Raw genomic sequence first — 26,708 nt, 5'->3', positions numbered from 1 at the left:
GTGGAATGCGTTCCGCCTCCAATTACAAGTGACAGAACGCAGTTCCGCTTTGTTCTTGCCCACTTTAACCCCTACTTACAACTTATTTCCCTCTTCAACTAAAGGAAAGAAATCCAGACAACTTAAATTTCTTTTCTTTTTTTTAAACAATTTGTTTTAGTTTATAGTGTGATAAAGAATAACATATGACTGGAATAGGAAGTTAACAACAAAGTTTGTTTACAAGGTACAGAATTCAAACAGTCACATAAGTCAGTTTTTGGGAAATCTGAACAATTCAACAATATAACGGTGCAGTAAAGTGCATTAAGTTCTGTTGCACTGGTAATACAGTGCACCAAAAAAAGTCTAAAGAGACAATAAACACATTTCAAATATGGAGAATTATAAACAAAAGAGAAGGTAAGATTAAGCTTGAGAGGAAAAGGAAGACATGAAAAAGAAAAAGTCCAAGTAATACTGTTCCTAGAAGAAGAAAACCAGTGAGCAAGAGGAGAGGGCAAAGGGAGGGATAACTAGGGAAAGGGGTGGTGCTAAGAAGAGGAGAGGTGCGACGAGGGGACACCTGGTAGAGGGGAGGAGTGAAAGGTATACCATGTATCCTATACCTTGTGGTATGTGGATACAGTGTTATTGAGGAGGGAGGTGATATATTCCATGGAGGAAATGTACCACAATCTATTGATTAGAACGCTCTTAGGTAGAGAATGGGGGAGTTCCACGATTTGGCAATTAGAAGTTTAAAAGCATTAGATATATGAAAGATCAGTTTATTTTCTGATTTTGACGCTGAACGAAGGGGCATGTGGAGAAGGAATACTGATGGATCCATAGGCACAAAACAGGAGGTAAAATTAGACATAAGGGTTACCGCTACGTTCCAGAACTATTAGATCCCCGGGCATTCCGACAAGATGTGGAGAAAGGTGCCCACCATGCCACAGCCTCGCCAGCAGTGAGCCGAGGAGTGTGGGTATATATGATGTAGTTTATGGGGGGGTGGGGGGGGGGTCAAGTACCAATGGGTGTATACTTTATAGGCAGTTTCCCTAATGCTGACATTAATGGCGGCTTTAGCGATCCGTTGTCGAATGCGAGACCATTCCTCGTCGTCAAGGTGTATTCCAAGGTCACGTTCACAGGCTGTTTCAAAATATTCTTTGTGAGGGACAAAACAGAGTGGTATAGCACAGAGATAGTACCCCTTCAACCTACTGAGCACAGGCATTGTGTACATAGTGAGGGTTGGCGAAGGTTCTATAGTGGCATTGAGAGTGGACAAAATGGTGTACTTGTATGTAGGGGTAGTAAAGGGTGGCAGGGGGTTATAGCATTCTTGAAAATCTGCAAATATGGAAGGAGCTGATTGCCCCACAAAGTGCATAAAACGGGTTATTCCGTCTGATAGCCAGGGGCAGCCTATTTATTAGGGAACCCTGGTGCGTATAAGGGATGTCTTCAAAGAGATGTTAGAGGAGAAGGGTAAGTTGTGAAGGAGAAGCGTTTATTGACTGTATCCAAGGTTTTCAGTGTGAAGTGGATAGAGGGGTGAGTGTAGGCCAAGGCCGGTCTCGATGAATACGTGGTGGCCATAGGAGAGACTCTAAACTGAGACCTGGCAATAATTAATTTTCAATATCGACCCACTTTTTCAGGCCGGGGGAGGAATGCCAAGAAATAATGTGGCCAACTGTGTGGCGTAGTAGTAGTTTTGCAGTAGGGGAAGGCCGAGGCCACCATTATCAGTGGTTTTTGATACTATCAGACGGCTTAATCTTGTTTTTTTGCCTGCCCAGATAAATTTCCCAAACAGGGACTGCAGGGATTGTATTACATGTGTTGGAACCCTAAGGGGTGTTTGGAATAAATATAGTAGTTTAGGAAGAGCATTCATCTTTACTGCATTGAGCCTTCCAATCCAAGATATATAGAGGGATTTCCAGGTCGATATGTCTTGTTGAAGTCTTCCAAGAAGGGCGGTGTAATTGGCTCGATATAAGTGGGAGTATTGTTTGGTGATATATACACCAAGGTAACAGAGCTGGGTGGGTCGCCATTGGAAATTATAAGCAGTTTCTAAACTCTTTCGTGTTTGGCGTGGTATGTGTAGGGACAACACCTTGGATTTCCCCTCGTTGATCTTGTAACCTGAAAGGGCACCAAATCATCTTAATTCTTGCAGGAAGAGAGACAGTAGGATCAGTCAAAGTGAAAAGTACGTCATCAGCAAATAATGATATCTTGTATTGTTGGTTACCCAGGGAGACACCGGAGATGTAATTGTTGGCTCTAATTCGTGCAGCTAAAGGTTCAATACAGAGAGCAAAGGTGAGAGGGGGCATCCCTGCCTAGTTCCATTGCCTAGTTTGAAGCTCGCAGAGCAAATACCATTGGACGTGACCACTGAGGAGGGGTTGTAATATACAGTCTGGATAGCATGAAAAAAACGGTCAACAAAGCCGAAGGCTTCAAGGGTATGGAACAGAAACGGCCAGGACACTTGGTTGAATGCTTTTTCAGCATCCATCGCCAAGATCACTGAAGGCAGTTTGAAATGATTAATATGGTGAATCAGATTGACAGTTCTACGGGTGTTGTCCAGCCCCTGGAGATGTAGGATAAAGCCCACTTGGTCCGGGTCAATCATGGTTGGTAAGACTGTATGGAGTCTGTTGACCAGGATTTTAGCGAATAGCGAATAGTTTGAGGTCAGTGTTCAGGAGGAAAATGGGTCTATAGTTAGAACATAAAGTGTGATCTTTGTCCGGTTTAGGGATATCATTTTAGATTTCATGGATTCAGGACGGAAGTAGGAACCATCCAGAATGGAATTGAACAGCTTGGTAAGACGAAGGATTTGTAATAAATCATGGAGAAACCATCTGGGCCGGGGTCTTTAGATGGCTTCTGGGATTTAAGGGCCTGTGTGACTTCCTCTTCAGAAATATTCCGGCTAAGACCGAACAGTGTGTGGGGACTGATGGATGGGAGAGTACAAGAGGCAAGATACTTCTTGCCTGCATTTTCACAGAACTGCAAGTCTGAAGGTGAGGGGAGGTTATACAGGTAGAGGAAGCAAAAATGTGTGATTTTGAATTTTGGATAAGGGATACTCAATCTGTATAAAGATTTGTAGTATTCCTTGAATGTCTGGTTGATGGTGTTGTGTTTGAGGGGTGTTGAGGCCCCTTACGTTCAGCATCAAAACTCAGAGCGACATTGTGGGTGGAGGAGTTGGAATAGATGTGGGGAGGGAAGAGAGGGGAAAGAGAGAGGAGGAAAAAGGAAAGAGAAAGAAAGTAAAACGTAAAATGAAATAGAATGTGGGTATAGATTTCCCAAAGAGGGGAGTCAGCCACACAGTTAGAGCACCCAAAATGGGGGGATGCTCTGGGTAGGGAGTGAGAAAAGGTAAAAATAGGGGATGCTAGGAGAGAGCCTACAAAAGACTATATGGGAACAGACTAAAAACAGGAGGGGTGTGGGCTGGTGGGGAAAAAAAGGTAGGCTGAGAGAATTGCAACCTGAGCCCTAAGTTATAGCATAAAACAGCAAGTGTAGACATAACAAATATTAAACTGCAGACACAAGAGCAACATATAAGAAACAGTACCTCCGAATTCCTATAACATAGCAATGTTAGGGGATCTAAGCATTGGAGATATTAACATGACCTGTATAGGGCCGTTATATACGGGTAAGCTGATATTCATGAAAGCCACCGGTGCGAGGTCAGTTCAGGTGGTGGCACCAGTGCTGGTTTCAGCGGTAGAAGAGGCAAAGTGGAGGTCCAGCTTCTGGAGTAGTTCTTTGCCTTCAGCAGGCGTGTGAATGACATGCTGACGACCATTGACTTCCACAAGAAGGTGAAATGGAAAACCCCAACGATATTTATAACCATGTTCACGAAGAGTCAGAGTAACATCTCGAAGATCTCTGCGTTTGGCTATAGTAATGGATGCTAAGTCCTGAAGATCTGAAGTTTTGTTCCTTCAAAGGGTTTTGGAGGGGAGTTACGACTGGCCACTAGGATTTTTTTCTTTGATGCGAAAGGACAGGAAACGGAGAACCACATCTCTAGGAGGCTCGGAATCCTTAGGTTTGGGGCTTATAGCACGTAGGGTGCAATGTGCGCGTTCAATGCCCAAATCTAGAGGAGATAGGGAAGATACCAGTGAGATGTCTCTCCGGCAGCAGCTGTCACTCCGGCGGCTCAGCATCCACACGTGGGCCGGAAGAGCTGGGAGGAAACTGGGGCACTGGCTCTAGCCCAGCTACCGGCTGCAACCTGCAGGAAACCCACAAAGCAATCCCCAGCTCCGCAGACACGAACAGAAGGTAGCTGCAGACTCTTCAGGGTGGCAGACAACAGGGAGGATACTAGGGACGTCCTGGTGGTCAGGCAGGGGGTCAAATGGCCAATTCAACCTGGAGCTCGAGATCTGCATGTCCGTCCAAGATGCCCGCTAGGCCATGCCCCAGGCACCTTAAATTTCAATCACCACCTCTCCCTATCTGCCTTCCCTCCTGATGATTGATCTCCACCTGGGTGCTTACATGCCTTCAGGCTAATGGAGCCCTCACACTGGCGTATTTATAATGGGTGCACACCCTGCACCCATTATTTTTAATACTTACCTTCTGAAGTCCCAACGCTGCAGAAATCATTGGTAAAATGACACAGCTGCATTTTCCCAGTGTTTCACGCATGCGCAGTAGAAAAATCACTGGGAAAATGGCCACTGTACCATTTTCCCAGTGATCTGCGCATGCGCTGTAGACTCTGGGACAGCTCTAGGGTCCCCTAGGGACACTAGAGAACATAAATACAGCACTGCTGGCTAGAAAGGAGGGGGCTCAGACGAAGCCTGCACATGGGCCTTCTCCTCCATAGAAACTTCCTTGAGCCCTCAAATACTTTTCCAGTAGTAAACAGCAATGTGCGGATCTGGACATTGCAGAGAATTGAACTCCCTGTATAGCAATATGTAAATAAATGATTACAGGCAAAAGTAAAACATTTGCTTTCAAACTGCTCCATACTGAACTTCTACACCTGGTAACAAATTCCAGCCAAGAAAAGAGCCTTTTCTGTGCTGGAGCCGATCGTAGATGTGCTAAATTTAGCACATCTACGATCAGTTACTCTGACATGCGGGGGGACGCCCAGCACAGGGCTAGTCCGCCCCACATGTCAAGCCTTAACCCCCGCACAGGTACAAAGCATTGCACGGTGGCGATGTTTTTGTACCTGACAAGTAGTTCCCTGCCAGCGCAGCTCCTGTGCGCAGCCAGGGAGCTACTGGCCGCGTCCCGGGTCGCAGCGGCTGTGTGTGACGCCACGCAACCGCCGCGGCCCACCCACCCAATGGTCCGGACGGAGGCGTGTCTGGAACGCACCCCGCCAATGGCGTTCTGACGCACTTGGCATGCCCCCTCCTGCCCGCGACTGCCTGATGCTGATAGCATCTCACTGGGCTCCCGGGGTGCGCACGCGCAGTGCCACCGCTGCGCATGCACACTCCGCAAAAAGATTCAGACTGCGATCACTGCCACTGCAGCGATCCAGTCTGAACTACCCCCGTAGTGCTTTTCATTATTAAGTGTTCCAGTATTTTTTTCCTATTTGTAAAAGAAAGAATGCATCACAGAGCAATTTTACAGTAAAAATATATATATACCCGTAGAGTAGACACTACGGTAACTATAAAATGTGTGGGGTTTAACAAATAATAAGGGATTTGGCTAAGATATGAGTTCTTTATCCTGGAATACAATCAGTGAAAAAAATAATGCAATATAGAATGCAATTATATTTGTGGCTGCTACAGGGAGAAAACTGTGGGGGTCATTCCGAGTTGTTCGCTCGGTAAAAATCTTTGCATCGCAGCGATTTTCCGCTTAATGCGCATGCGCAATGTCCGCACTGCGACTGCGCCAAGTAAATTTGCTATGCAGTTAGGAATTTTACTCACGGCTTTTTCATCGTTCTGGAGATCGTAATGTGATTGACAGAAAATGGGTGTTACTGGGCGGAAACAGGCCGTTTTATGGGCGTGTGGGAAAAAACGCTACCGTTTCCGGAAAAAACGCAGGAGTGGCTGGAGAAACGGGGGAGTGTCTGGGCGAACGCTGGGTGTGTTTGTGACGTCAAACCAGGAACGACAAGCACTGAACTGATCGCAGATGCCGAGTAAGTCTGAAGCTACTCAGAAACTGCTACGAGGTGTGTAATCGCAATATTGCGAATACATCGTTCGCAATTTTAAGATGCTAAGATTCACTCCCAGTAGGCGGCGGCTTAGCATGAGCAAATCTGCTAAAATCCGCTTGCGAGCGAACAACTCGGAATGAGGGCCTGTGTGTATTGCTTAGGTGTTTTTACCACATATCAACACAACCATTTTCTGTAGTGTCAAGCAAAAACTGGTTGCTTAATTATTAAAAAAAAATAAATCAAAACAAGTGATATTAATTGTATAGGTGTTCATACCCGTTGCTAAAATATCCCTAAATAAACTCCAAAGAAATTAGTTGCATTCAGAGATTACACAATTCACTTGTGCACAATTATTATTAGAGTAATTTACTTGATTTAAAATAAACATATCTGTAATCGAGAAGTTCATTCATTATGAAAATCAAAGAATATTCATCCCAATCACCAATCAGGGAAAGTATGTTAGTAGATTTAATATGATGCATTGGAGCACTGTCAAATAAATAGAATATGCTACAACATCTGAATAGGACAAATGTTCTAGGTAGTAGAGGTTCATATTAGTGTCACAATGTTACTGAGTGTTCAGGGGCAAGGGGTAAGATTTTCCATTTCCACCACTTTGTTTGCTGTTTTCTTGGGAAGCTTATGAGTCCAGAAAAGGCCAACTCCATTTCAGAGTTTTTATTGATTTTATCAATTGTTCAGGCACCATGGAGAATGTAGGCTCTCCAAGTATGTGCCCTAGGAGCAGGGCCGGCTCGAGGCATGTTCAACTCGAGCGGCCGCGCAGGGCGCCACCCTTAAAGGGCGCCGCACGCTGGGGCCGCCATGTCGTTGCCTGGAGCCGGCCCTGTCTTGGAAGCCTGGAGGCAGGGTAGATGCTAGAATCAAGTGGGCTAAGGGACCTTTTCCGTCTCGGGGAGGAGTCACAACACAAGGGGGAAGAGCAAGGCCAGCGGGATAGTTCCTCTACTATCCACGCCACCAACTATTACCTTTAGTAATCAGGTGGCGAGCGAAGCGGAGCGAGCCACCGAGCCCGAAGCGCGGCGAGCGAAGCGAGCCCGCGAAGGTACTTTTCGGGTACCCTGTTCGCCCGTAGCTTCTCCCCCTGGTGACGTGTCTCCTCCCCTACATACGTCTGAAGGTCCCTTCTCCCACTCAGAAATAGAATCAACCCTGGAGGCAGCGGCTGTTCACCCGCGCCGCTGCCTCCTGTCTGTTAGTGAGATGTGCGCGCTATGCGGCGCTGGCGTCTGATGTCAGACACCGGCGCCGCACAGCGCGCACATGTTCTGTTTCAGCAGGCTTCGGATCGTACGGTACAGCAGCACTCCTCCTCCTCCCTCATCGGCACAGCAGGTACTGGGTGCACGATATGTGGCACTGTGGAGGGCTTTTATCTGGCACTGTGGGGGCATTAATCTGGCACTGTGGGGGTAATTAATGTATCTGGCTCTGTGGGGGCATTTCCGGCACACTGTGGGGACATTTATCTGGCACTGTGGGGGCATTTATCTGGCACTGTGGGGACATTGGCATTTATCTGGCACTGTGGGGGCATTTATCTGGCACTGTGGAGACATTTATCTGGCACTGTGGGGACATTTATCTGGCACTGTGGGGACATTGGCATTTATCTGGCACTGTGAGGACATTGGCATTTATCTGGCACTGTGGGGGTATTTATCTGGCACTGTGGGGCATTTATCTGGCACTGTGGGGACATTGGCATTTATCTGGCACTGTGGGGGCATTTATCTGGCACTGTGGGGGCATTTATCTGGCACTGTGGGGACATTGGCATTTATCTGGCACTGTGGGGGCATTTATCTAGCACTGTGGGGGCTTTTCTGTATCTGGCACCGTGGGGGCATTTATCTGGCACTGTGGGGGCATTTATCTAGCACTGTGGGGGCTTTTCTGTATCTACATATCTGGCACTGTGTGGCCATTTATGTATCTGGCATTGCTGGGGGGCATGTCATGTGTTGCTGGCACTGCTGGGGGGCATGTCATGTGTAGCTGGCACGGCTGGGGAGCATATCATGTAGTGTTCCCGCTAGGCGTCTGTGGCTAGGCAATGTGTCTAACGTGCTCTGCCTGGCGCAAAGTGTCTAACGTGCTCTGCCTGGCGCAAAGTGTCTAACGTGCTCTGCCTGGCGCAAAGTGTCTAACGTGCTCTGCCTGGCGCAAAGTGTCTAACGTGCTCTGCCTGGCGCAAAGTGTCTAACGTGCTCTGCCTAGCGCAAAGTGTCTAACGTGCTCTGCCTGGCGCAAAGTGTCTAACGTGCTCTGCCTGGCGCAAAGTGTCTAACGTGCTCTGCCTGGCGCAAAGTGTCTAGGAGGTTCTACCTAGTGCAGTGTGTATTAACTGCACTACTGTGTGGTGTAATGCGAATTGCCACTATTATGTGGCCACGCACCTTCCCCACGAAGCAACGCCCCTAAATTTTTGCTGCGCGCCTTAGGCGCGCACTGTCCATGCTTTACCATGTGGGTAGATGAGCAACAAGCATTACAGTATGTACATAATTTTGCCCTCCTAACTTAAAAATGTGCCCTCCCTGCCCTAAAAAGTGAACACTATAGTATAGCTGGCACTGCTGGGGGGCATATTGTGTGTAGCTGGCACTGCTGGGGGGCATATCATGTCTATCTGGCACTGCACATTGTGTATCTGGCACTATACTGGAGACATTATGTGTATCTGACACTATACTGGAGACATTGTGTGTAAGGAACACTACTGTGGCTGTTATGTGTAAGGCTGCTAATTGTGTGCGTAGAGGGGGTGTGAAAACATATTTATTTATAGTCTAATAATATGAAGTTATGAGGCCACGCCCACTTTCCAAGAGGCCACGCCCACTTTTCCTGGAGCGCGCGCATAGGGGGGGGGCACTTTTACATGTTTTCGCTCAGGGTGCTAGTAGGCCTGGAGCCGGCCCTGCCTGGGAGATACTGTACTGGTCATGACTTGAGGCAAAGAGCTGAGCAGAACTATTTTCACGTGGTATACATTCAGGATCCCGGCAGCCGTAATACCAACACCGGAATCCCGACAGCCGTCAGAACACCGACGACGGAACACCGAAAGGATCAGGATCCCAACAACGGAATACCGACAGTCAGGATCCCGAAGGTAAGTATTAACGGCTGCCTTAGGTTTAGGCTGCGGGAGGGGATGGTTAGGTTTAGGCACACTCAAGGGGGGGTTAGGGTTAGGCTGTGAGGTGGTGGTGCACAGAGTTAGGCTGCAAAGAGAGAGGGGGGATAGGGTTAGGCACCACCGGGGGAGTATTAGGGTAAGGCACTAAGGGGGAGGGTTAGGTTTAAGCTGCGGGAAAGGGGGGATTAGGTTTAGGTACCACCGGGGGGAGGTTAGGGTTAGGCACCAGTAGGGGAGGTTATGGTTAGGCTGCAGACAGGGAGGGGTAGGGGAGGGAGGTTACTGTACCTAATGCACCACTGTCGGCATTGCCATGTTCAGGATGCCGATGTTGGGATACTGACCGCGGGCATCCTGACCGCTGGCTTTTCATACTGACTCCTTTTGGGGATAATCATCTGTCTCAGGTAATGAATCTCTTTCCAAAGAGCACCCAGTTAAGGTCAAGCCTAGTGATAAATATGCAATAAACATGATGAAAGGTACCATCTAGAATCAAGTACCATCGGTGAACTAACTTGAACAACTTTTATACATGATTTGCAAATTTTGGATCTCTATTCCCACTTAAATGCTGATTTGGGTTTAGCGGGTGGCTATGAAATTAACAAACTGTTATACCAACTACATGTGTTGCCTTGTTGCCTTTACTAGAGGGGGTTTATGAAATGCTTGGTGGTTAGATCTAGTTCTGAGGAGGAAGGGGTTGCAAGATACTCAGTCTATATCCTTTTAGTAGGCCCCTGATGTATATTCTTATAACCTAACAGATTCTGTGTATTATGTGTAAAAAAGATCAATGAGAAATATGTGGAGGAAATGCTATGAGGGAGAGCGATTAATCTGTGGCAACCCAAAGAGAGTGTTGCACTGAACCTCAGCTGTCTTCCGCTTACATGGGGCTCATCATTTTCTGCTCCATAACATTCCATATTTCTCTCTGCAAGCCAGATGTGCATCACTTCTGATTTATTGGCTTTAGTTAATTTGGCAAACACTCTGAGAAACAATAAAAGCTACTTTGATTACTGGTTCATCCCTTACTGATCAAAGCAGCTGAAACGTTCCTGTTACAGTAATAGTTATAGTCATCATAACATTAAATAACATCTAAGAATTCTATGCAACCTAAATAATGTTGGCACATAAATTAAAACCACATCAAATAAGTTTGTTATAATAATGTGATCTATTGTACAGAGAGAACACAATTCCTTAAGATTGTTACACTGTTTTCACATTTTTGGGGCAGTCACCTAAGTCTATTCTCTTTGATGGTTGATTTCAACTAGTAACATAATTGGGCAATTTTCTGATGCCATTCTGATCCACCAATCAAAAATGCTTATCTGTGATCCATCTGGGAATCTGGAATTTATTGCATGTTAGATATCCCTGACTCGTAGATTCCAATCATTTTGGAGGTGAATCGGTGAATCGAAAATTTTCAACATGTTGGATTTCCCTGGCCCACGCATTGGGATAACTGGGTATTGGCCTGATACTCCCCTAATGTATGCCCCCCCCCCCTTTACAGCAGAGGTATGCAACCATTGACTCTCCAGCTGCTGCAGAACAATGAGGCAGAGCATATCCTGCCAGGCCTTGCCAGTCTAGAGGTTCTGTTGGTCATGTAACAGTATGGAGGCAGTTGGGCACACTTTAATAATAAGGATCCAACATCATGTGTTAAAAGTGCACATTAAATATTACATTGTATTGACTGGATTTGTGTCATATGTTATTTAAATATTTTTATTTCACAGAACTATCACCCCAAATAATATATCAAATGTACACTCATCGCAACTTAACATATGATTGCTAGTGTTTATATACGTGGATAAGAATCCAGGCATTTTGTTTTTGTTTGAGAGTTTTTTTTTAAATGTCAGTGAGTTCGTGGTGTTTTTTATACTTCTGAACTAATAACTTCTGAAAAAATAACATTTGGTAAAGCTAAAGAAGACTCCAGTTTTATATGTTTGTGTCTCTGATACCCCTTTCACACTGCTATTAATATCCCGTGTTATTGCACGTGAACGCGCTGCAACCCGGGATATTGGTGTTCATTCCGAGTTGATCGCAGCCATGCATGCGCATTCCGCACCCGTTCGCACCGCAGCAATAAACCGCTGCGTGCGAACGGCTCGGAATGACCACCATAGTGCATTGTGAAAGCACCAGGTTGAATTAACCCGGGTCAAGAGACCCGGCATTTCAACACAGGTAGCGAGCAGGGTTGAACATTGGTTTAATTCGGATCGCAGTGCCATGTGAACGGGTAAGCCAGATCGATGTCATACGACACCCATTCACTGCATAGGAAAAGGCACTTGGAGATCATCTCATCTCCAAGCGCCACCTCAGGACACGTCGGAGGTGACGTCACCAACCCGGCAATAAGCCAGGATGGGCCGCCAGTATGAAAAATGTCTCAGGCAGGTCGCAGCCGGGAAGGACCCATGTACAAAATCCCTGGTGTGTCCCGCCATGGCGGTGTAAAAGGGGTATCAATGATTACACGTGTATTCATCTCCTGATTAACCTAAATAAAAACTACATCAGAAGACCAATTACTTACAGTATGTATTACTGTATACCTTAGTGCACCCTTTGTAAATACTGGAAAGTTTGTTTCTCTTATAGATACGCCATGGTGTTCTCCAATCAAAGTGAAAAATGGCCATGCCACCTGTAGCAGTCCTTCCCGATCCTATTATAAAACTGTGAAAGGGACACGGTGTAACATCTATTGTCAGAAAGGCTATGAGCTAAGTGGTGCATCTCAGGTTCTTTGCCAGCCGGATAAACGCTGGTCTGGCAAGTATGTATGCAAGCGTAAGTATCTCTGTTTGCCTTTTGTTTTTTAATAGCCATATACTGTAGCTGTAATGCTTTGACAATTGGTGACAATGACCATCTAATCTCTGCCTGAGTTTTGTAATTGTGGTTTTTAGCATGGACACCTTTTAGTTTTAGTTGTGATGGAGGTTCACTAGCTAAGTAACCAAGCAGAGGCAGAGTTCATTTATTTTTATGCAAAGTTATGTTTCTTTTGCTCTCCCCTTCCCTAACACAGTGAGAGATTTATCAAAGCTTGGGGAGAAAGATAAAGTTCCAGCCAATTAGTTCCTAAAAACCATGTTACAGTCTGTGTTTGAAAAATGACAGCTAGGAGCTGATTGGCTGGTACTTTATTTCTCTCCACTTTATCTCTCTCCAAGCTTTGATGAATCCCCCTCATATTTTTCATTGCCACTGAGATCCACTACGCATCGTCCTTTCTATTAAGTGGAACCTGCGCTTTCTTGCAATATATACAACTCACAATAGCTTATTGTTTTTTTTTCTAAATGCAGAAAAAAGATGTCCCCCTCTCACAATGCCAGAACATGGCGGATTCAAATGCTCAGACGGTGCATACTTTAACTCCAGATGTGAATATTACTGCTCACCTGGGTTCCAGCTGAAAGGGGAAAGAATTGTAACTTGTATGGATAGCAAAACCTGGACTGGGAGACCAGCAACTTGTGTGGGTAAGAAAATCATACATAGGGGCCAATTTATCAAGCTTTTTTTCCATAAAAGAAAGTGATGTTTCTGCATAATTGTATGGTTTGTGGATATGTACTAATAGCATAGTGAAGAATGTTAATTAGGGCTACAGATCGCAGTTCACGTTATTATCAACTAGTTACCAGACCATCAAAATGACATCAGAACAACATAACAGTAATGTCAGCGCTGATGGCTGTGCGTGCTCCAATGCAACACTTGAATTGCACCTTTGGGCGCCATCTAGTGGCCACCTGCACATAAAACACTTGAATTCCCCCCATAAAGGTGAGGAGCAGCATTAGCCTTATATTATATAGGATGGGGACTAGAGACCCCTATGCACTAAATCCTGAAAAGCAAAGCTATTCAGAGTTTGGCTATTGTATGTTAGTTTACACTATCTTCAGATGGTGTAAACTGCTTTAAGCCTATGGATGGTACTGGTCGTTGGGTCGACACAACTTAGGTTGACAGTCATTAGGTCGACCACTGAAGGTCGACATGGGCATTAGGTCGACATGCACTATGTCGACGTGCACAATATGTCGACATGTCCTGGGTCGACAGGTGAAAAGGTCGACATGAGTTTTTGTACTTTTTATGGTGTCGGTTTCTTTGTGTCAACACCACAGTCCCCACTGCAGATGCCACCTCGCAGCGACTTTCTGATCCCTAGCCCTCTTTCAGGTCACAATTGTGTGTTATATGTAAGGAACAATGGGGAGTTGGTCATCCACCTTTATACTACTAAGAGGGAAAAACTTAGGGTTAGGGTATTAGGGATAATTTAGATGTTTGGGTTACGGTATTAGGGTTAGTTTAGGGGTTTGGGTTGTGTAGGGTTTAGCAGATTGGGTTTGAGGTTTGGGGTGCGGTTTGGGGTTAGGGATGAGTGAGGGTCAGGATTAGGGATGATATGCATTCTGGATTTACAGATCTAAATATTTTTGTGTAGATTCAGGCCTAGAGTATACAGTTTTCAACTGCTGTGTAAGGTGAAATTGCAGTCTCCTTTCAACACTCATCTATACACCTAGATCCTGTCCAGTCCAAGAAATGCTAGGTTCTATCGATTTATAACGACTTGTGACAATTTTGTTAAGCAATGCTCTTTGATAAGATGAGAAATGTTTGGAGAGAATGGAGACACAAATTGGTTTCAGCCACTGTATGTGGGCAGTTGGCAGATGTTCATGCAACTGAGCAATTATTGGTAGTTTGTGTATCAGGCTACATATGGTCCAAGGTACTTTTGTCATGCCGCTCGCAACCAGGAATGAAAATATAGTGCTATAGATTGTTGAAGGAGGTGGTATCTTGCCTAGGGCACCATGAGGTCTAAATCCGGCTCTGCAATTAGCTGTTGTAAATTACTGCCGCTAACTGAATAACCCCTTTAGACCATACAGGTTTTTTTTAGTTATTCTTTGATAAAAAAAACTATATGAATGTGGGAAAAAAAGCTATTTACAAATCATTTAAAGAATACTGAAAAGAGAAAAGGATGAATATCTATCATAAACAGTTAAATGTTTTTAACTGACAGGTGGCATATGTTTCTACAACTTCTCATAATTACATTAAAATACCAACAATCAGTTGGCTGGTTGGAATGGTAACGTATGGGACCAAGTAACAATCAGCCATGTGCTCCCAAATTCTGGAAAACCGACAAAAACGATCATTCATACAAGTTGTTTAAATTAAACAGATTTATCCACATACTGTACATGCTTGTTGAACAGTAATACGGAGAATGGAATTAATGTAATGTAAGGCATTGGTGGCACTGCGGTTGGATATACCCGGTGTGGCCAATAGCCTCCAGCACACGTCGAAGATGTGCATGCATGAAAATGGATCATGGCGAACATGCAAGGGGCGTAGGTTTACGAAAGTCCTCCCATTTCAGTCACAACAGGGGTGTGGACTCGTGGGAAATCCCCCCCCCCCCACCCACCCCCACCCCCCAGTTACATCACTCCAGGGATGTGCCCAGAAACATAAGTATTATAATGTGCCTTTTTGTACCGCACACACACACACACTACATTATAGTGTTAGGTCAGATAGAAGTACAAAACACGGGAGGACAGGGATATACGATCAAATACACCATCTGCGAAACTCAGATGGATTTCACATAGACATCAATGAAACTCGGAAATTTACCAAGAATCGTTTCTGCAAACACACTTATGAATAGGGCAAACTCGGATCAAAATGCACTTTTCAAATAGATGTCCCCTTAAGCAGCATGTAGAGGAGCCTGCACGGATCTCACAGGGTTTCTCTGTGTAAAAGTTAAAGAAAGATTTAAAATGTAAAAAAAAAAAAAAACAGGGTGGGTTCCCCCTCCCAAGCATAGCCACCCCCGGGCTCTTTGAGCCAGTCCTGGTTCTAAAAATACAGGGGGGAAAAAGAAAGAAGTCCTCCTGTATTTAAAGAACCAGCACCAGACTCATGGGCCAGTCGGGTATGGGTCGTTGGGTAGACACATCTTAGGATGACAGTCATTAGGTTGACCATGGAAGGTTGGCATGCATTAGGTCGACAGGGACAATAGGTCGACATGGTCATTAGGTCAACATGTACTAGGTCGACAGGTCAAACGGTCGACATGTTTTTTTTTTTACTTTTTTGGGCGTCGTTTTCTTCGTAAAGTGACGGGGAACCCCAACTAGTGCACCGTGCCCCCTCGCTTCGTTCACCATGCTTCAGACAAGGTGGCTCGCTCTGCTACCGCTTCACTCGGCACAGGTTACCGTTCCAAACATAGTCCACGTAGTTCGTTAAGTATGAAAATAAATCAAAAAAATTTAAAAACTCATGTCGACCTTTTGACCTGTCGACCCAATAACCATGTCGACCTATTGACCATGTCGACCTAATGCATGTCGACATTCAGTGGTCGACCTAATGACTGTTGACCTAAGCTGTGTCGACCTAACGACCGTATTGCGACCAGTCTTGGTTCCAAAACTACAGAGGAAAAAGGACGTAAGGGTCTCCTTTATTTTTAAAACCAGAGCTGGGTTATACTAGCCAAGGGTGGCAAGTTCCTAGCAATTAAGTGTAGAAATAAGATTTAATATTGTGTTTACTGGTGAAATTACAGGTCCTAGCAAGCCTCCCCGAATGCAGGTACTTGCAGAACCACACATTAAAGGGCCCGCTGTTACTTATAGTCCCACCATTAAAATTCATACACACCTATTTCCTGTGTAGATCGGTACCCTTCTGTCCAAGTAGGCATCCAGGGGTTAAAAATAAAAAAATGAATTTACCGAATCCAAACAGACATAAGGGATTCCAGACATGGATTCCCTTCCCCGACTGCCGGCCTCCACGTGACATCTGGAGACCGCCAGCCAATCATGGAGTGCCACATAGTGCTGCTGGGCTCTAAATCAAGAGGTGCCATAGGCATTTATATAATGGGTGCAGTATGTGCAGTTCACAGGGGTCCCTAGGTCCGGCATGTGATTCCTGAGGCATCTAAACAGCTCAGAAGATGAGCCTGGGGGCGTACCTCCAGCGCATGGGAGTCCCTATTTCAAATACTGAATTTTTGGACGGTGTGTTTTAGCTACTCTTTACAGTGATTTGCAATCATGGTAGGCAGATCTTCACTTGTCATACTCAAGTGTACTACACAGTTTTGACTATAAAAATGTTTAGAATAATACAAAAAATAGGATTTTAATTACCTACCGGTAAATCCTTTTCTCGTAGTCCGTAGAGGATGCTGGGGTCCACATTAGTACCATGGGGTATAGACGGGTCCACTAGGAGCCATTGGCACTTTAAGAGTTTGAGAGTCTGGGCTGGCTCCTCCCTCTATGCCACTCTTACCAGACTCAGTTTAGAAAATGTGCCCGGAGGAGCCGGTCGCAGCTAGGGGAGCTCTCCAGAGCTTCTTTAGTAAAAGTTTATTTTAGAGTTTATTATTTTACAGGGATGCTGCTGGCAACAGCCTCCCTGCACCGTGGGACTAAGGGGGGGAGTAGTGTCCGCCCTGCGGGGTCTGAGCCACTATCTCTGCTGACAGGACATTGAGCTCCTGAGGGTCTAGAAACTGTGCCCGAGGAGACGGACATCTTTGAGAGAAGGATTTTACACAGATAGTGGCGAGATTCACACCAGCTCACACACAAGGCAACCCAAGCTAACTAGCTTGAAACATCAGCAACGGCTGAACAGAATTACTTACCAAGTAACAAAACAGTACTTACCAAGAGCTAAGCAGTACTGAACTAAATAAAAATTGCAGGATCACGAAGCGGTGGGCGGGCGCCCAGCATCCTCTACGGGCTACGAGAAAAGGATTTACCGGTAGGTAATTAAAATCCTATTTCCTCTTACGTCCTAGAGGATGCTGGGGTCCACATTAGTACCATGGGGATGTACCAAAGCTCCCAAAATGGGAGGGAGAGCGCGGAGGCTCCTGCAGAACCAGTTGACCAAACTTTAGGTCCTCAGAGGCCAAAGTATCGAACCTGTAGAACTTTGCAAACGTGTTCAACCCAGACCAAGTGGCTGCTTGGCAGAGTTGTAAAGCCGAGACACCCCGGGCAGCCACCCAGGAAGAACCCATCTTACGAGTAGAGTGGGCCTTAACAGACGTAGGACACGGCAAACCTGCAGTAGAATACGCATGCTGGATAGTGAACCTGATCCAGCAAGAGATCGTCTGCTTAGAAGTAGGAGACCCAATTTTCTTGGAATCATACAGGACAAGTAGAGTCCGATTTTCTGGGACGAGCAGTCCTCCTCATATAGATTTTTAGAGCCCTTACAACATCTTAGGACTTTGATGAAATTGAGGAGTCAGTCGCAACTGGCACCACAATAGGTTGGTTGATATGAAATGCCGACACAACCTTCGGAAGAAACTGCTGACGTGTCCTGAGCTCAGCTCTATCTTCATGGAAGATCAAGTATGGGCTTTTACATGACAAAGCCCCCAACTCCGACACACGTCTAGCAGATGCTAAGGCCAACAAAGTGACAGCCTTCCACGTGAGAAACTTGATCTAAGCCTCCTTTAGAGGTTCACTTCAAACCAGTCCGACTGGAGGAACTGCAACACCACGCTGAGATCCCAGGGCGCCGTAGGCGGCACAAAGGGAGGTTGGATGTGCAGAACTCCCTTCAAAAAAGTCTGAACCTCAGGGAGGGCAGCCAACTGTTTTTGGAAGAAAATGGATAGGGCCGAAATCTGGTCCTTTATGGAGCCTAACCTCAGGCCCATACCCACACCTGCTTGCAGGAAGAGGAGAAACCATCCCAGTTGAAACGCCACCGCAGGAATCTTCTTGGACTCACACCAAGATACATATTTTTCCCAAATACGATGTTAATGTTTTGACGTTACTCCTTTCCTAGCTTGTATCAGGGTAGGAATAACCTTGTTCGGAATGCCCTTCCGAGCTAGTATCTGGCGTTCAACCTCCATGCCGTCAAACGTAGCCGTGGTAAGTCTTGATAGGCGAACGACCCCTGCTGCAGCAGGTCCTCCCGAAGAGGAAGAGGCCTCGGCTCTTCTAGCAGTAGATCCAGAAGATCCGCGTACCAAGCCCTTCTTGGCCAGTCCGGAGCAATGAGGATTGCCTGAACTCTTGTTCTCCTTATGAGTTTGAGAACTCTTGGAATGAGTGGAAGTGGAGGAAACACGTACACCGACTGGAACACCCACTGTCGGTTTATGTAAGCCACTGTCGTTATGTTGTCCGACTGCACTTGAATGGCCCGATTTCTCAGAAGATGGGCCGCTTGGAGAAGACCGCTGTAGACTGCTCTTAGTTCCAGAATGTTTATCGGCAGGTCGGCTTCCAGACTTGACCACCTTCCTTGGAAATGTTTCCCCTTGAGCAACTGCGCCCCAGCCCCAGAGACTTGCATTTGTGGTTAAAAGGATCCAGTCCTGAATCCCGAAACTGCGGCCCTCCAGAAGGTGAGGTAATTGCATCAGAGGAGCGAAATCCTTGCCTTTGGCGACAGACGTATTCTCTGGTGCATGTGAAGATGGGATCCCGACCACTTGTCCAGGAGATCCAGTTGGAAGCACCGAGCATGAAACCTCCCGTACTGCAGCGCCTCGTAAGAGGCCACCATCTTCCCCAGAAGGTGAATGCACTGATGAATCGACACCCGGGCTGGCTTCAGGACATCCCGGACCATTATTTGAATCACCAAAGCTTTGTCCTCTGGAAGGAACACCCTCTGCACCTCCGTGTGGAGGCTCATTCCCAGAAAGGACAACCTCCTGGTTGGTTCCAAATGTGATTTTTGGAAGATTCAGGCTCCAACCATGTTCCCTGAGAAGGTGGGTTGTGAGAGTTATAAACCGTAACAGCTTCTCCTTGGATGATGCCTTTATCAGCAGATCGTCCAGATACGGAATTATGTTCATCCCCTGTCTACAGAGGAGAACCATGATTTCCGACATCACCTTGGTGAAAAACCTCGGTGCTGTGGAGAGGCCGAATGGCAGGGCCTGGAACTGAAAATGACTGTCCAACAGTGCGAATCGTAGATAAGCCTGATGCGGCAGCCAAATCAGAATGTGGAAGTACACATCCTTGATATTCAGGGATACTAGGAATTCCCCCTCCTGCAGACCTGATATTACTGCCCTTAGAGACTCCATTTTGAACTTGAACTCCCTCAGAAAGGGGTTTAGTGATTTCAAGTTCAGAATGGGCCTGACCGTACCATCCGGTTTCGGTAACACAAAAAGGTTTGTATAGTAACCCGTGTCTTGCATTTGTGGAGGGACTGGTACAATAACCTGTGCCTCCACCAACTTCTTGATGGCTCCCTGTAGGGTAGCCCTGTCTGCCGGCAAAGCTGGCAAGCCTGATTTGAAGAACCAACGAGGAGGGAGATCTTGAAACTCCAGCCGGTACCACTGGGACACAATATCTAGTACCCAGGGGTCCAGACGTCACCCAGACGTGACTGAAATGTCTGAGTCTCGCCCCCACCGGCCCTACCTCCAGGCTGCGCTGTCCACCGTCATGCGGAGGACTTTGACGCACCTGAAGCAGGCTTCTGTTCCTGGGAACCCGTCGCAGCAGGTTTCTTGGATTTTGGTCGGCCCCCTCTAAAGAAGATGTTGGACGGTTTGGCCTTTCTCGGTTTAGTAACCCGAAAGGACTGTGATGCAGGTGATGAAAAAGGTTTCTTCGTAGCAGGAGCTGCTGAGGGAAGAAAAGGGGACTTACCCGCTGTAGCCGTGGAGATCCACACATCCAACGCTTCCCCAAAGAGAGCCTGACCTGTGTAGGGTAGGGTCTCCACACCTCTCCTGGATTCCGCGTCTGCAGACCACTGGCGCAGCCACAGTCCTCGAAGAGCTGAGACAGACATGGAAGAAATTCCTGCAGCCATTGAACCGAGGTCTTTCATGGATTCCACCATAAAACCTGCAGAATCCTGAATGATATGGAGAAACAATTCAATGTCACTCTTATCTAACGTATCCAAATCCCCAAGTAACGTGCCTGACCACTTTACTATAGCTTTGGAAATCCATGCACAGGCAATAGTAGGACGGAGTATCACCCATGAAGCCATGTATATGGATTTGAGCGTAGTATCAATTTTGCGATCATCCGGCTCCTTTAAGGCGGTAGATCCTGGAACAGGTAAAACCACCTTTTTCGAGAGTCTGGATACAGACGCATCCACTATGGGTGGGTTTTCCCATTTCTTTCTATCCTCCTCCGGGAAGGGGAAAGCAACCAGAACCTTTCTAGGAATCTGAAATTTTTTCTCTGGGTTTTCCTATGCTTTTTAAAAAATAGCATTCAATTCTTTGGACGCAGGGAAGGTTAGCGAGGCTTTCTTATTATCAGTGAAGTAAGCCTCCTCAACCTGCTCAGGAGTTATGTCAGCAATATTCAACACATAGCCTCTATCATCAATTGCACCCCCTTAGCAAGAGATGCGGCCCCCCTGAGTACATCCCCATCACCGTCTGCCGTGTCAGAGACGGTATCCGTGTCGTCTTGCATAATATGGGCAGGAGCACGTTTATGGGAATCTACAAAGGGGGGTCCTCTGATAACAGAACCGGACCAAACTGCCATAGAATTCTGTAAAACCTGAGTTGCAGATTCATTCTGAGCAACCCTAGTAGAAATCTGAGAAATCATAGTTTTGAGAGAGGATAACCACTCAGGCTCCCTTGCTGGTATCTGCGCTACAACAGTGCAATCCTGATTACATGGGATGAGATCATCCATTGAGGACACATATCCTCTGCAGTCCCTGGACATAGCTAACTGGAGACCCCAAACACACACCACACACACACACACACACACACACACACACACACACACACACACACACACACACACACCTACCTAAACAGTGTTTCCTCCCTGAGAATGGCAAGAGAGACACAGAGATTGGAGCCAACCCACGCACAGCGCTGTTTAGATAAAGGACACCCCTGACCAGCGCCTACTGTGTACTGTAATAGTTACACAGAATTAATTCACCGCCTTCCCCCCTTCTACAACCCCCTGGTACTGCAGAGGATAGCTGGAGATGCTTAGAGGGACAGCTCTGTCAGCGTCTGTGTACAGGAACTGCAGGCAGGAAATGCTGAATGCTGCTGGATCCGTTCTGAGGAGAAGCCCCGCCCCTTGAAGATGGCGCATCTTCCCGCACAAATTCTTTATACTGGCCTGAGGATTCCGTTGCTAGGCGGGGGATTCCGTCCCCTGTGAGCGTCTGAGTACGGAGGATTTTGACGCTAGCCTGGGGATTCAGTCTCTGGTTAGCGTCTGTGAACAGATGCTGGCTCAGGATGCCCCTCATAGCGCCAACACTGTGTGCTGCTGAGCCTTCCCGGAGCGCAGCCTCACAGAGCTGCGCTCCTACCCTTGTGCCGCCATATCTTGCCTCTTCTGATCTTCTGGCTTTGCAAGGGGGTGGCGGCATGCTGCCGGGGTGAGCGATCCCCTGTGGCAGGGAACGTTCGATCCCCTCAGGAGCTCAGTGTCCTGTCAGCGGAGATAGCAGCTCAGACCCCGCAGGGCGGACACTAACCCCCCCCCCCCCCCTTAGTCCCACGGTGCAGGGAGGCTGTTGCCAATAATAAACTCTAAAATAAACTTTTGGAGAGCTCCCCTAGCTGCGACCGGCTCCTCCGGGCACATTTTCTAAACTGAGTCTGGTAGGAGGGGCATAGAGGGAGGAGCCAGCCCACACTCTCAAACTCTTAAAGTGCCAATGGCTCCTAGTGGACCTGTCTATACCCCATGGTACTAATGTGGACCCCTGCATACTCTAGGACGTAAGAGAAAATATATTTATAACTTATAAATATTATCTTTGTATTATTCATATTATCTTTGTGTTATACTTATCATTTTTATAGTTAAAACTATAGTCAAATACTGTATATGTGTGTGTAAATCTGGCTCTGATGCTAGCCAGTGCCTCCCCAGCTATTGACCTCACCACACCTCCCTTCTCTATAAGTGGAACTGGCGTTCAAATATAAACATTACCATTGGTTTATAAAAGTCGGCACCTAAAAGCCAAATAGTGCAGGCACCAATAAACTTGTCTTATGAGTGTTGGACTCCGAAGCTATCCGCATACAGGTCATTCCTGTCACTCAGCACCAGTTTCAGGGTCAGTGCCCATTTTCAGCAAATAAAGCAAAATTGGATGAACAGATATGCCATCATATTTCATACTCATTCTGCCAATAAGGACATTGGGGGTTATTCAGATCTGATCGCTTTGCTGCTAATTTTTCTGTCCTGCGATCAGCTATTCACCACCTCCAGGGGGAGTGTATATTCGCCGTGCAAGTGCGCGATCCTATGTGTACTCCGAGCTGCTAAAATCCACTTTGTGCAGTCTGTGCGCAGCCCAGGACTTACTCCTCCAGTGCAATAGAATCAGGCTGATCGGGGCCGGATCTGATGTCACACAGCCTTCCTGAAAAAGCTTGGGAGCGCCTTCATTTTCCGAACACTCCCAGTAAACAGTCAGTTACTTACCACCCACAAATGGCCTCTTCCTGTCAATCACCATGCGAACGCCCGTGTGATTAGAACCATCCTGTCGCTGGCTGGCGATGCTTTTTGTTGTTGTCCGACGCTCGTGCATATTGCGGTGCATACACATGCGCAGTTAGTACCTGATCGCCCGCCGTGTGAAAACACACAGCAGCTATCAGATCTGAATGACCCCCACTGATCTGATTAATCAGTAAAGGAGCCCTGTTTGAAATAAATGGCTCCATATATACCTGTAGAAATTCTGTACAATAATGTATGTCAGTGCCTACAGATGAAGGTTTGGTGGGCTGCTGTTTAACTCATTGGGCGAGATGTACCAAAGCAAAAATGCTGTAAACACCCTGTTTTCGTTTTTTTTTAAAAATGCATTTACAAATGTACTAAGCCCTGGCCATCGGCTTTTGCGATCGGATCCTTTACAGCACAAGTTCTCAAACTCGGTCCTCAGGAGCCCACACAGTGCATGTTTTGCAGGTAACCCAGCAGGTGCACAGGTGTATTAATTACTCACTGACACATTTGTAAAGGTCCACAGGTGGAGCTAATTATTTCACTTGTGATTCTATGAGGAGACCTGCAAAACATGCACTGTGTGGGGTCCTGAGGACTGAGTTTGAGAATCTGCACTTTACAGCATGCCCTGCGGCCTCGGCAGCCCTCTGCGCATATGCAGACGGACTCCCGGGCCGATACCCGGAAGTCCAGGGACAGAGATGCATCGGTAAGATCAGCTCTGTTCGTAAGTGCTGTCCTTCACAACACTAATCGCGTGTTAGTGCATATGTGATTAGTGTCGGCGTGATGTGTGGCGGGATGTACTGCAACAGGTTGGTACATCCCGCCCCTTATTTTAAAACATTAAAACAAAAATATTTTTATAGGGTTACAGCATATTTTCTGCATTGTTACCTCCAGACTAGTTTCCACAAATGTCTCCGCGTTTTTATACCCTTTTTCCTTTTACAATAGCTGGTACTTTTGCTTCTAGAATGAGTTCCCCGCCAGGCATAAAATATTTAGAGAGTTCCTACATTTAGAAAATGTATTTGTGGGGTATTATATCATTCTGTTGAGAGACATAAACTAAGATAGAAAATGTAAGCTGCGGTTATATATGTCTTTTATTATCTGTGTTGAGGTAAAGAGTGCAGCTATTCACATAGCCCTTCACAGGGAGCTCCTCATTACTGTAAGACACATTGGGCCCGGCCAGGGTAAGGAAATAGGCTATATATTATATTTTATGTGTTATTTTCCATTAAGGCTACTGAAAGTTCAAGGAAGCCTTCAGGATAGAATATCATCCTCTGTTAATGCGCCAACATGTATAGTCAAGCCATGTGTCAAACACCTCATAATTCACAGAACGTGTTAGACAGCGTATCTTCCATAGTGTACTGTGTTAGCCAGTGTCAGTGAGGTCATAGAATCCTGTCACATAGAGAATTAGATCCATACTTGCCTACCTGACCCTCTCCATGAGGGAGAAAATGCTCTGTTCCTGGACTTTCCTGGTAATGTATGATTGCCATCACCTGTGGTGAGCTACAGTAGGTAATTGATAAGAAAGGTGTTTCACCACAGGTGATGGCAATCATACATTACCAGGAAAGTCCAGGAACAGAGCATTTTCTCCCTCATGGAGAGGGTCAGGTAGGCAAGTATGATTAGATCTTTCTAGAAAATTGTGAACATGTTCAAATCTAGCCGTGTATCTACAATAAACTGGAGAAAAAGGGACTATTAAGCAGAATATTGTCATTGTGTTATCATTAATTGTGTTTATTGTGCAAGCTAAATCTAGAGAGGATCCAAATAATTAAATACACCTTGCAAATTACATTACAAAGTTCACAGAAATCCTGTTTTACATCCTACGAGATCGCCCGACGAATATAGAATCGCCTGATTTACTATTAGCAAATTGAAAATCAAACACAAATCGATTTTAGCTTCTAGACAACATTCTACTCCCTAAACCTTCTTTATGATACTTTTGCAATTGAGCTATTATTGGTAACATTCAAAATGCGCATGCATATGTTTTGCACTTCGCATGCTCCAAAGTCTAATAGCGATCTGCTGGGTGCGCTTGAGAATCCATACTCAAGCAGTGTGCCTCCAGTGTCTCTTTTCATGCTGCAATGATGCGTGGCCGCTTATTTAATTGAGCTGAGAATGTGTACACAGTTGCTGTGCCTTTGTGATTGCTCCGCTGGGCGTCTCTGTACTTTTCAGTAGAGATGAGCGCCTGAAATTTTTCGGGTTTTGTGTTTTGGTTTTGGGTTCGGTTCCGCGGCCGTGTTTTGGGTTCGAACGCGTTTTGGCAAAACCTCACCGAATTTTTTTTGTCGGATTCGGGTGTGTTTTGGATTCGGGTGTTTTTTTCAAAAAACACTAAAAAACAGCTTAAATCATAGAATTTGGGGGTCATTTTGATCCCAAAGTATTATTAACCTCAAAAACCATAATTTACACTCATTTTCAGTCTATTCTGAATACCTCACACCTCACAATATTGGCCCTCATTCCGAGTTGATCGGTCGCAAGGCGAATTTAGCAGAGTTACACACGCTAAGCCGCCGCCTACTGGGAGTGAATCTTAGCTTCTTAAAATTGCGACCGATGTATTCGCAATATTGCGATTACTAACTACTTAGCAGTTTCAGAGTAGCTCCAGACTTACTCTGCCTGTGCGATCATTTCAGTGCTTGTCGTTCCTGGTTGACGTCACAAACACACCCAGCGTTCGCCCAGGCACTCCCACCGTTTCCCCGGCCACTCCTGCGTTTTTTCCGGAAACGGTAGCGTTTTCAGCCACACGCCCCTGAAACGCAGTGTTTCCGCCCAGTAACACCCATTTCCTGTCAATCACATTACGATCGCCGGAGCGAAGAAAAAGCCGTGAGTAAAATTACTTTCTTCATAGTAAAGTTACTTGGCGCAGTCGCAGTGCGAACATTGCGCATGCGTACTAAGCGGATTTTCACTGCGATGCGATGAAAAACACCGAGCGAACAACTCGGAATGAGGGCCATTATTTTTAGTCCTAAAATTTGCACCGAGGTCGCTGTGTGAGTAAGATAAGCGACCCTAGTGGCCGACACAAACACCGGGCCCATCTAGGAGTGGCACTGCAGTGTCACGCAGGATGTCCCTTCCAAAAAACCCTCCCCAAACAGCACATGACGCAAAGAAAAAAAGAGGCGCAATGAGGTAGCTGTGTGAGTAAGATTAGCGACCCTAGTGGCCGACACAAACACCGGGCCCATCTAGGAGTGGCACTGCAGTGTCACGCAGGATGGCCCTTCCAAAAAACCCTCCCCAAACAGCACATGACGCAAAGAAAAAAAGAGGCGCAATGAGGTAGCTGTGTGAGTAAGATTAGCGACCCTAGTGGCCGACACAAACACCGGGCCCATCTAGGAGTGGCACTGCAGTGTCACGCAGGATGTCCCTTCCAAAAAGCCCTCCCCAAACAGCACATGACGCAAAGAAAAAAAGAGGCGCAATGAGGTAGCTGTGTGAGTAAGATTAGCGACCCTAGTGGCCGACACAAACACCGGGCCCATCTAGGAGTGGCACTGCAGTGTCACGCAGGATGTCCCTTCCAAAAAACCCTCCCCAAACAGCACATGACGCAAAGAAAAAAAGAGGCGCAATGAGGTAGCTGACTGTGTGAGTAAGATTAGCGACCCTA

At 46.3% G+C, this 26,708-nt stretch overlaps 1 protein-coding gene across 2 annotated transcripts in view; it reads left to right on the top strand.

The window, feature by feature from the left end:
- The window catches only part of SRPX (sushi repeat containing protein X-linked), a 245,177-nt gene that overhangs the window by 115,971 nt on the left and 102,498 nt on the right, over positions 1-26,708 (top strand). For both annotated transcript variants that reach the window (XM_063955569.1, XM_063955568.1), the window contains 2 exons: positions 12,045-12,236; positions 12,758-12,934. In XM_063955569.1, coding sequence (XP_063811639.1) covers positions 12,045-12,236; positions 12,758-12,934 — 369 coding nt within the window. The remainder of the gene's footprint in view (positions 1-12,044; positions 12,237-12,757; positions 12,935-26,708) is intronic.

This window comes from Pseudophryne corroboree, chromosome 2, assembly GCF_028390025.1.
Source record: "Pseudophryne corroboree isolate aPseCor3 chromosome 2, aPseCor3.hap2, whole genome shotgun sequence".
NCBI lineage: Eukaryota > Metazoa > Chordata > Amphibia > Anura > Myobatrachidae > Pseudophryne > Pseudophryne corroboree.
This window is presented reverse-complemented; position numbering and strand designations above follow the sequence as displayed.